The sequence below is a fragment of the Myodes glareolus genome, chromosome 21 (genome assembly GCF_982192425.1).
Source record: "Myodes glareolus chromosome 21, mMyoGla1.1, whole genome shotgun sequence".
NCBI classification, from domain to species: domain Eukaryota; kingdom Metazoa; phylum Chordata; class Mammalia; order Rodentia; family Cricetidae; genus Myodes; species Myodes glareolus.
In genome coordinates, this window is record NC_142046.1 from 62,828,015 (window position 1) to 62,840,093 (window position 12,079).

A 12,079-nucleotide genomic window follows, 5' to 3' on the forward strand; every position below is an offset into this window, starting at 1 on the left:
ATACTCACCAGTATTTTTTCTTTACTATTTTAGAAACAAGCAATGCTAGAGAAAAAAATGGCCTATCATTTGCAAAAAATGCAGGATACTGGCTTAAAAGATGACATGGGAAGAAATGCATTTGAATATAAAGGACAAAATGGAACTCTTTATGAATGTGAGAATATTATGCCATTCAGTTGATCTATGTAACAAGTAATATCTTACATACTTGTACTCCCTACCACTTTATATGGGGTCTTAAACTAATGATTTCCACACTACTATTCAAGTTGAAAAGATCACACATACAAATGGATGCACACATACACACATACACACACACACCAAAACTAAAATAGTATTTTCAACTGGTTCAAGTGACAAATTTGACTTCTCTTCAGTTTTTACATCAATTTCCTTATTCTTAATATAATGTATATTTTACTACTAACACATTAAACTAATGTGTAAAATAATTATTTTCCTACATCACCATTGTGCTTTAATATGTTGTCAACTAGTAAGAATAGAAAGACCCTGGTGAATTAAGGAGATAAAGAAGGAGAAAGATTGTGGAGAGAAGAAGGGAAACTTGGACAAGAATGGGCAAAGGTTTAAAAGTAACAGAACGTGGCTGAGTGTGCCCAATTCACGTCAGGAATTACAATGAAATGATCCATATCAGTTATTGGTTAGCATCACAGAAGGTCTTTTAAACGTTCTAGGAGTGCACACTATTGAGAGAACACGGTCGTCAGTCTTTTTTCTCATCAACCCCACTTGTAGCTCAGCACCCCCCCCCCCCATGTCACTCTGTTACCTTATTAACTGGTCTAAACTGGATTCTGCTTTACCTTCCTCCACCCATATTTTGCATCTGTTTAATTCTGATAATTTCATCTGATGATCCCAAGCTTTTTTCTATACATTCAGTTTAAAGGGTGTATGCAAGCACTCCTCACCCCATGGAGTTCAGTCTTAATTTAAACTTCCAGGTTTCATTTTTCACTATTTTCTGAAGATGAAAGCTGTCCTCTCCTGGTGCCATGTCCAGGCTCTGGAGCCAGACTGTACTGACCAACATCTCCTCTAACTCCTTCTTCATAATTTTCAAGACCTGTAAATGGTTTTGTCAAGTTATCACGTCACAGACACTATCACCATCTAAAACGTAACATAGTACACTAAACAACTATGAAAACCTAAAAATTCTAGTACATAGTAAGGTTTCATTTATAGTTCCATCAAATAGGAGTACTGAGTATTATACACAAATTAAATTTCCCGTTTTTGCCTCTCTATGTTCATTGTCTCAGCCCTACTATTACTACTAGCCATTTCTCTCTAATCCTTCACACTTAATGTATATTCAATCAAGTATTTCTTGATAACCTTAAATTGTATGATCCCTTTTTTTTGAGTCACTAGAAGCATTCAATACTCCAGATAACTACAGATTTCTAATAATTTCAATCACTGTAATACTAAACTTCTACTTTTATGTGTCATAAAATTTTGAGAAGAACGTATCTGTTCATTAGTTCACTAGATGAATTAATTCAATTGATTTGCTTTTTTAAAGGATTAGTGGAACCCTATGCTTCAGATTGCAAATCACTTGAACAGCTTTGTACATCCTGATATCTCTTTCTCATGCAACGGGGAAATAGTGTGAGCTGTTAACTTTTTCACGCATTTTTAAATTTTTCATTTTTATGTGTAGGCACACGTATGTAGAATGTGCATACTTGGTATCTCTGGAGGTCAGAAGAGGGCAACAGATCCAGACCCTTGGAACTGGTTGGTTGTAAGCAATCATGTGGGTTCTCAGAACCAAACCCAGATCATCTGCAAGTCCAAAATTTGCTCATAACTTCTGAACCATTTGTTCCGTCCCCTGCAGTAGCAATCTTTTACTTATTTGGTTTTCTGAGAAAGGGTTTTTCTATGTTGTTTTTGGAGCCTGTCCTGGAACTTGCTCTGCCAACCAGGCTGACCTTGAACTCACAGAGATCCGTCTGCCTCTGCCTCCTCAGTGCTAGGATTAAAGGCCTGTGCCACTACAATCAGGCCTCGAATTAGCAATTTGAAACATTGCTACATCATATTTTCTTTAGAAAACAGCATATTAATATTTTCATAATTCAGAGTGACAAGGAATAAAGACATTAATATCACAATTGTATAGCACTGTAGTAATGTTGTCTTATACCAAGAGAACAAACATATGAATACCTATAACCCACCTGTATATTTTTGTTTTTACTCACCTCAAAGTCAAATTCAAGAATCTGAGGGTCATTGTGGGCTGATAAATCTTCATCAATGTCATTTTGCTGTCATGTATTCCTTACAGAAACTCAGGGTTAGGTGTAGGTTTCCTTCTTTCAAAAATAAAAATAGTCTCTCCGTGTACGTCTTTTAAGTTAAATACATAATATCTCAGAAATAATCAGCTCTTTCCATTTGCTGTTTCTCCATCTTCTTTCTGTTCCCCAAATACTACCTGCAGATTAACAAGGACTTACTTCTTTTTAAGCACAAAAGGATATTTTGTCTTGGATAATTCTATTATCACCACTAATATTGTCTTATTATGTTTTTAAGCTTCTATGAAGAAGAAAAAGAAGCGTTTTGATGATATAAAAATAGTCTATCCTGATGGTGACGATAGAACATGTAAAGGAACATCAGGTAATTGAATATTTTAATAAATACCACATATTAGAGTAGTGATTTGGGGGAAGACTGAGTTGGTACTAACCTTTGCTTGAATGCAGGTGAAGCTTCAGCTCCTTCTGGTGAGTAACTGCATTTTGAGAGTGACTTCCATGTACTGATTTCAGAATTTAAGCTCTAGATAACTAATTTAGTGCTTTCAATTGGTCATCAGACTTTCACTGAAGAACAGTTAAATGCAGGATTTATTCATATTAATTACAAATCAGATTGACTGATTATAAAATACTTTATATTCTCAGAATGATTTCAGAAAACTCGGAAATATTTCAGAATATTGATTCTAAGATGAAGTGAACATTTGTCAGGCTATTGCCTTCTATCATTCTTATGCTGAGTCACTTTGTTTTTCTTCTGAGTTCACCAGATTATACCATTAATTCCCAAACAAGAAGTACTCTAATGGTAATCGTGAAAAGGAAAAAAAAGTTAGAGCTGAATGAGATCATACTTTTTTCCCCTAAACTCTCAAGCTGCAGTTAATGTGTAAACTTAGAGTAACCTTGAAGCATACTGATTAAAACCTAAAAAAAAAAAAAAACCAGAAAGTCCAAGTTTTCTTAGATTTATGTGTAATCTGCTTGCTTTTTTACAAACTCTGGAAAGCTGGCGTAAGGAAAATGCTGCCTAGTCTTCAGCTTTCCAGGCTGCTCCAGGGCCCTCTGAATCTGAACTTGTTCATCTCCACGACCCTCATGGGCTCATCATGTGTTTGAGTGCTTGTACCTAGCTGGCAGAACTGTTTGCAAAGGATTAGGAGGTGTGGCCTTGTTGGAGAAGGTGTGTCACAGAAAGTAGGGCAGCTTCTAGGGTGCAAAAGGCCACTCCATTTTCAGTTAGCTTTTCTCAACCTCCTACTAGAGTTTGGGCACCATACCATGGCCCTGAAGGAAGTCTTACTCTCCTCTACCAACAGCTATCACAGCAAACTATGGCTACTTCAGTGTTTAATACAACTGTACGTGTTCTTTGCTGCTGTTGTTCCAGCGTCTCATCTTGTAGCCCAGGTTGGCATCAAGCTTCTGGCAGTCCTTATGCCTCAGCTTCTGCTGTGCAGGTAGAACAAACATAAGCCAGCAGAGCTTTACCTAGTTTCACGTTGGTTTTCTGTCTGGCTATTGTTTTTAATTATGCTCTCTAGGCAGTTTTATCAGGGGTATTCTAAGTTATAATAATATTTTTCTTCCAAATAAACAAAGAGTCAACATTGTATATCCTTTATTGGAAGATAGCATCCTTACTACTATTTTCTAATATTCTTATCCTTCAGAATTTTCTCATGTACTACATATATATACATCCAGTATCCAGTTACACAGTTTGGTAAATTTTCCTTTTAATTATGAAATATATTTTGCAAACTTAAAGAAAAACTGTATTATTTACCCTGATTATTACCATTGTGTTTCCTTTTATTACCTTTCTGCAAGATTGGTGTCTCTTATATAACAGCCTTTCTAACAATAAATGAACCTAGTTTTTTGCTGCTGTTGTTGTTTTTGATCTCATAATCTCTTTACCTCTGAAATTCATTACTCTCATTTGAAATGGACTTTAGGTTAACAGTTGATTGTTTTTATTTATACTTTTAAAAAACCCATCTGAGACTAAGGAATTGGCTCAGTCTTTGAAGTGCTTTTCACACAGGTACAAGGACCTGAGTTCACATCCCCAGCATTCATGTTAAAGTCCCGAGTTTGTAACTCCAGTGCCAGGATGGAGTGGACCAGAGATAAAGGTTTGCCTGGACCTCATTGGTCAGCTAAATAGATGAGCTCCAGATTCAGTAAGAAACTCTGGTTCTAAATATTAATGTGGAGCCTGATCTAAGTAGATACTTGTCATTGACCGCAGGCCTCCACATACATGTACACACACTTGAATAGACACCATGTAAACATATACACACTGTCACAGACATGTACACACAGCACACACATGTCTACACACAGATAAAATATTCTAATTCATTGTTTTTTCATAATCCAAGCAAAATGCTTGTAATATTTTAGATATTGTTCATATATCTAATAAGATATTATATACAGTCTTCTGTGCATTGCTCTTCAAAATCAGCATTAATTTTTTTCTTTTGGCAGATTTTTTTAATAGTTTTTAAGGGTTTTTAAGCTTTTCCTAGTAAATACTTAAATACATATAAAACTGAAGAGGGGATCATAAAGATTTGTGTGGCCATGACCGCCACTCTCAGCAGTTCATGAGCTACTTTATCTGTGTCAACACACCTGGTGCCAAATTGTTGTGAAGTCCATCACACTTATATCATCATCATCAATATTTCAATATGTAGTCTGAAAAGAAAGGATGAAAAATAAAGCATGGGATAAAATTACCACTACCACATTACACATACTAATAATTTATAATTCTATATTCAATAATTAAACACTTTAAATTTGCAACAGTATCAAATGTCAAAAACTTTTCAAGTTAGCTTGAACCTCATTGACCAGAATAGCAAATGGCTTGCTATGCCTTTGCCTCCTCTCTTTGAATGAACTCCAATTTAGTTTTTTGTTTGTTTGTTTGTTTTGGTTTTGCCTTCTTTATTAGTGTACGGTAATTAGAAAACAATAGATTTCACTATAATTTTATTATAAATGTAACACAACATACATAGAGACTCAAGAAGAGAAGTCAAATGATTGTCTAATAGATAGAAATACTATTTTTAAGCAAAACCCATTTACCCTCATGGAAAAAGTTATGGAGAAACACACCTCGACATGAGAAAGGTTTGGTGTGACAAATCTATATCTAACACTATCTGAGTTCAGAGCTCAAAGCTCTTCTATAAAATAAAAAGCTGGACGTGGTGCCCACACTCTGAACCCTGATGTACGTATAGTGCTTGAAGTCTTAGCAAAAGCAATAAGGAAAGGAAAGGAAATTAAACGGCATAAATGGTAAAGAAAGAAACAGCATCACTATTATTTGTACTCAGCATAGTTCTGTGTACAAGAAGACATAAAGGCTTTAACAAAAAACAGCATAGACCCAAAGTAGACCCTCTGAATGTGGGTGACAGTTGTATGGCTGGGGCAGACTGAGGGGCCACTGGCAGGGGCAGATTTATACCTATTGCCTGTACTGGCTTTTTGGAATACATTCTCTTGCTCAGCCTAAGTATAGTTGGGAGGGCCTTGGACCTTCCCCAAAGCAATATGCCTTACCCTCTCTGAGGAGTGGATGGGAGGTGGGGTCTGAGGGAAGGTAGAAGGAATGGGAGGAGGGGAGTGAGTGGGAACTGGGATTGGTATGTAAAATGAAAAAAAAAATGGTTTGCTTTCTTTTTAAAGAAATAAAATAAAAAAGAGTATTAAAGACCTCTAATGTTATGGACCAGCATAATTAATATTGTGAAAATGATTTTACTATAAAATTAATCTGCAAGTTTAATGTAATCCTTATCAAGTTATTATGTAATCTTAAAGAAATTGATAAAATAACCACCAAAATTCCAATGTAAGTACAAAAGACTCTAATTTTCCAAAACAATCCTAAGCAAAAAGAAAAATGCGGAAAGTATCACCATGCTGAATTTGAAGTCATATTACAGAGCCATCCTTCTGGTTGTTTTTTTGTTTTGTTTTGTTTTTTGGTTTTTGGTTTTTGTTTTTTTTTTTTTGTCAACTGAACACAAGCTAAAGTTATCTATAAAGAAGGAAATTCAGTTGAGAAAAAGTTCTCATTTGTGTAGCCGATAGGCAAACCTGTGAGGCATTTTCTTGATTTATGATTGATGTAAAAGAGCCCAGGATGTAGTGACATCCCTGTGCAGTTGATCCTGGAATGTATATGAAAGCAAACTGAGCAAGCCAGGAGGAACAACTCAATAAGCAGCATTCCTCCATGGCTTCTGCTTCAGTTCCTGCCTCGACTTCCCTTCCTGATAGACTGCAGTGGTAAGATGAAATACATTCTTTATTTTCCCAAAGTTGCTTTTGGCCAAGGTTTATATTATAGCAGTAGAAACTCAAGATAACCATAATAACAAAAATAACACAATACTGCCACAAAAAGAACATGTAGAATAATGGAATAAAACAGAAGATCTTATAAGCCCACACTACCAAATAGCCAACTGATTTTTGACAGAGTTGTTAAAAGTCTGAACTGGAGAATACAATGCTGAGTTCAGCAAATGGATCTGGGAAAGCCAGATAGCTACAAGTGGAAAAATAAACTAGATGCCTATTTCTTGCCTTATACAAAATTCAATTCCAGAGAAATCAAAAAATGTAAAATAAACACAACTGCTAGATTAAAAAAAAAACTAGTTACAATATTAAAGACCTAGGCATAGGCAAAAATTACCAAATGGGATTGCACAGAATTAAATGACTTCACTCTCAAAATATGTTTTAGACAATTGAATGATTAAATGGAGGAGTGAATGAAGTAAAATCTTTTCTAACTACACATATAATCTTGGGTTAGCATTTGGAATAAATACACACACACACACACACACACACACAAAAGAAAACAGGAAATCAACCAATCCAACCTGTAACTAAACTAATAAATAGGCACTTCTCAAAAGATGAGGTATAAATGACCACCAAACTGATGAAATAAATCATCAACATCATTAGAAAAATGGAAGCCGAAACACCTGGCGAGATGCAAATCAAAACACTGACATTCATTTCCACTCCAAACTAAATTGCAGTCATTAAAAAACAAATAACAACACATGCTAATGAGGGTGTGGATTTCAAAAAGTGAAGGAAGTCTATCTCTACATGTTGGTGGGAACATAAATCAGTCTAGTCACTCTGAAAATCTGTATGGATTTTTCTAAAAACTTAAAAACAAATCTACCACGTAAACTAGCTAAATCATTTTTAGCTAGTTTTAGTTAAATCACTAAAAACTCAAAACAAATCATGCAGAAACCTGCACATCAATGTTTATTTCATTACTGTTTAAAATAAATTATAAAATCAAGATTGGTGTCCTTCAACAAAAGAATAAAGAAAGTATGGTGTGTTTGCACAGCAGAATTATGTTTAATCAAACACATGGTAATTTAAAACAATGAGAGTGAGCCAATGTTTGCACTTTAGCGTTTGAAAGTTTGTGCAAATTTAATTTCCCTTAGAAATATGCTTCAATCTATGAAGTCACTTAAACTCAAGAAATAATTTGTGTCTGGTACATTTTTGCAGAAATTGTTTTTAGAGAATCATTTATTTATTTGTTTGACAGTAATTTACTCACATTTTAATTATTCATAAGTAGGAGTTGATAAGGAAGTTTTCAAGAGCATTGTCTTTTATGTAAGTTTTCATATCATCCCTCCTGTATTGTCCTTCTTTCTTAATCATTTGGCAATTATTTGTAGTCTCTGCTGTGCTGATTGATGTCTTTTCCTTTCCCTGCTCAGTCTTGTTTTTCATTTTTACTGAATTTAGAGCCGCCTGTTTGTATCATTACTTTTTTACATTTTTTACTATGTCTTTAAATGAATTATTTTCTCTGCTTATTAAGTATTGAGAGGAATATGTGAAAGAAGAGTACTTATGACCCACTGGTGACAGATATTATAATAGGGTGATCACTTTGATAGAGTTTTTGAGGTTACTTAAAGTTATAATTATCATTTGGCCCAGGTGGTTTTTATGATAAAGATTTATTCAATTTAACTAAAATAGATTCAGAGACAAATCAATAGTTTTATAGATCAATATGTCATATTGATCTATTGATATGTTAACATTTATATATGTTATATATATATATATGTGTGTGTGTGTGTGTGTATAAAAATTCACAGTTCTTTTCAGAAATGGCCAACACTGAAAACAATTAAGATGTCTTTGAACTGATGGTAGACCACAAAGTATGGTATATCTATCTACACAACAGTATGTTGCCTAAAAAAATCATTTTACTTACCCAGAAATAAAAACAAAGGAGAAATGTACACACTGTATCATTTCATTCATGCAGAATTTCAGAAAACACAAAATAATCTTAAGAGTTCTAGATCAGTGCTCGTGGGGATTGATGACAACCATCGAGGGGAGCGCTTGTATGAGGAACCCCAATATATTACATCACTGATTGAAAACTTTCGGTTGTTTGTGTCCCTTTTAGAAGTATTGTTTCTCAAGAATATTTAAAATTTAAATAACTACTTTAAGGAATTAGTTTGTTGCACTTAACAGCATTTTCAAAACCAAAGGTTTTTTTTTTTCTCATTTACTCCTAGGACAAGTATCATCTGCTGTTAATCAGTCTCAGAGTAGTTCAAAGAATGTTACGAAAATATCAGGATCCTCAGTTGCTTACCAGCCAGAGGTACAGAACAGTAATATAGAACAAAAGGTAAGAATGTTTCAAGTGATGTGGTTAGTGTTACTTCATCTGCTTAAGTTCTGTTTACATATGTGACCTCTTTTACTAACCTGGCCTTATTAGGGGAAATGAGTTCTTGCAAGAAAAAGTGTTCCACTCCCCAGGCAAGAAAGTGTCAGCTTAACTATATTATTCATGCACCGTGAAATTCAACACAAGCAAATCCACAGTCCATTATCAACAGTGATGATAATGCTGCTAATTGTTGGTAGTCTAAGAAATGTATGCTCATGTAGACCAAGCACTGGGATAAGCTAAAATATGGAAAAATAAGAAAATTGTTTTATTTTTCTTATTTAATTGAATGCAAATTGAGTCAATTATATGCAAAGGTGAGTGAGGCAGCACCCATCTTGAGGACACATTTTCCTTCATCTGGCTCTGGTCCTAATGAGTATTTTAAATAAGCATTTTATAGTGTTGCAGGATGTTTGAACTGGTAGAAGTATACCTCCCTGTATCCTGTTGAATGACTAAGTTTTGGAACTATCCATTGAATGTCTCACTGTGCCTTTAAATAAAGTACAAACTGGAAGAGAAGTAAGGTCTATATTGCTAGAAATTAAACTCAAAATTGAATTAGATTTGAGACAACAAAAGGTATCCTGGGAAGTTAGTGATGCCCACTGTGCCTGGTACACTTTTGATGACAAACTTAAAGCAGGAAAAGGAAAAAAGGATCTGGATTAATTTGATTTTCTGATAGAAGATAAAAATGTTTTCCTGAAGTTTTGTTACTTATGAATATTTTTTATTTAATATTTTATCATATAGAGAAATGGAATGACGAAAAAAACAAGTGATGAAAGAGGTAAGATTATGAACAATACTACTCATTTTGTTATTAAGTATATAATTATACTCCATTGTATGGTTTTAAAAGCGTTTTACCTAATTTTAAAAGGAATGATTAGTTCAACTTTTTTATTATTGAAGTAACCTTCCTCCAATCACTTCTTCCTCTTTTTAGTTCACTACAAACCTTGCTGTGAAAAAAAACTTTCTCTCTGTCCCATTTCTCTTCTGAAGAGGTGGCTGCTGCCTCTACTCCCTGTTCTCTCTCTCTCTCTCTCTCTCTCTCTCTCTCTCTCTCTCTCCTTCTCTCTTCTTTCCTCCCTCCCTCCTTCCCTGCCTCCCTCCCTCCCCCTCTCGTTCACCCCCTTCCCTTCTACAATCCACTAAATAAATTCAATGCTCAAACTTATAAGAAAAAAAAGAAAAAAGTCTTCTTAAAACAGCTTTTTGTCACTTTGCTTTCTGCCTAAAGTCAATTTGAAATACAGCTTTGTTTATTTTCTAGTGCAAGCTATAAGTTGTCATTGCAGACTGAATACAATTAAAACAGTCAGTTTTGTCAATGGGCCCTGTTTGTTTCATGAGAGTAAGCTCTTTCGCTCATCACAAGATAAGAATTTCAGACTTTTTCTTTGGAAGCATTTGGGAAGAAGTGACATCTAGAAAGATATTATCCTTGGAGAAGTTAGCTTAACTTAAATAGATTGCTGACTGATTACTCTGGTGAGGGTAGCAGTTTGTGGGAAGAACGTTAGAGCAAGCCTGCAAATTATGATTCTCTTTTGGCACTACAGTGTTTTCATTTTTAAAACTATTTCTTATCTCTCCAGTCCCTTTTAACACATCGGCTAGAAACTCAGTTATTTCAGCTCAAAATTCACCCACAAAGACTACTAGACTTTCATACGCATCTTTGGGGCTTCAAAAAGAAGAGGTATGTAACTTTTAATTTACTCTAAATTGAATCAGAATAAATGAGATACCTCATGGTCATTTTAATATATGAAACTGCCACTCTTTAACCTTACAGTATAACTTAATCCATGACCTTTATCATACAATTATGAAAATATAATAACCCATGGTCAGGGTGGTACCTACATACCCCTCAGAGGACTCAGGTAAGCTTCTTGGATGGTTTGTAATGACACTGATTTATCATTTTACATCAGTAATCAGATAATCTGCACATAAAAAGTTATCACTGGGACCCAAATGTATAGCCATTACATATGAAATGAATATTATTTATAAATTGTTAACCTGTTATCTTAGGAATAAAATCAATATGCGCAGTCTCAATATTATCATGGTGTTAATTAATTATGCTAAGGAGTTTACATAGTTTTCAAAATTTTTGATAGAAGATATTTAATAGATTATCTCCAAATGAATTATTCATATTAAAGTAGAAAAAGACATAATTTTATGTGACTCATAATGCAGAAGAGTTGACATCAAATAATGTAAAATAAAAATGCAGAATATGTGTTATGCTCACCATGATAGTATGCCTCTGAGATATATTTTATTTTAAAGAAATATTTGTTAACTTATTTTTGCATAGTTAGTTCACTAATCTGCAGTGTCACTAGCTTTGTTAAATTACGATCAGGAAAAATTTTAGCTGTTGGAATAGCCACATTGTTTACCATACTTTAAAGCCTCTAACTTTTAATAAATCAAGAAGACCTGTTAAAACAACGTCCTAAAACACATTGTAGTCCACACTTTTGTCTCATACATTTTCAAAACATTACAAGGAAAAAGATGCCAAAAAGCACATGTCAAGTTTGTTCATGCGACTGTAAGTAAAAATTGGCATGATAATGTACAGTGATGACTGATTATTGCAATACTCCCGGCTGCACAATGAGAACATCACTGCGTTACATACAAGGAAGCCGTTCACTTCACTACACAGAAACAGTATGTCTGAACTGTGTTATCGACCTCTCTGAGCATTGCATGCTCTACTCACTTTCGTTTTACTCCTTAATTTGTAGTAGAAGCTCACAGATACCAAATTTAACTGTTCTATGCACTCAGTGCAAAACCTAAAATCACTAGATATTTTTCTTATTGCTTGCTTTCACATTCCAAATATTGAACAATGGAGATGATTATTGTCAATTTTTTCCCCTGCAAGCAGGTATAGTGCCCAGAAAGGTGCAGA

At 34.4% G+C, this 12,079-nt stretch overlaps 1 protein-coding gene across 1 annotated transcript in view; it reads left to right on the plus strand.

The window, feature by feature from the left end:
• Positions 1 to 12,079, plus strand: part of Fsip2 (fibrous sheath interacting protein 2) — a 75,369-nt gene that overhangs the window by 11,821 nt on the left and 51,469 nt on the right. Inside the window, exons 8-12 of the mRNA XM_048426279.3 lie at positions 34 to 157; positions 2,590 to 2,676; positions 8,963 to 9,078; positions 9,883 to 9,919; positions 10,734 to 10,837. Of these exons, the coding sequence (XP_048282236.3) occupies positions 34 to 157; positions 2,590 to 2,676; positions 8,963 to 9,078; positions 9,883 to 9,919; positions 10,734 to 10,837 (468 nt within the window). The remainder of the gene's footprint in view (positions 1 to 33; positions 158 to 2,589; positions 2,677 to 8,962; positions 9,079 to 9,882; positions 9,920 to 10,733; positions 10,838 to 12,079) is intronic.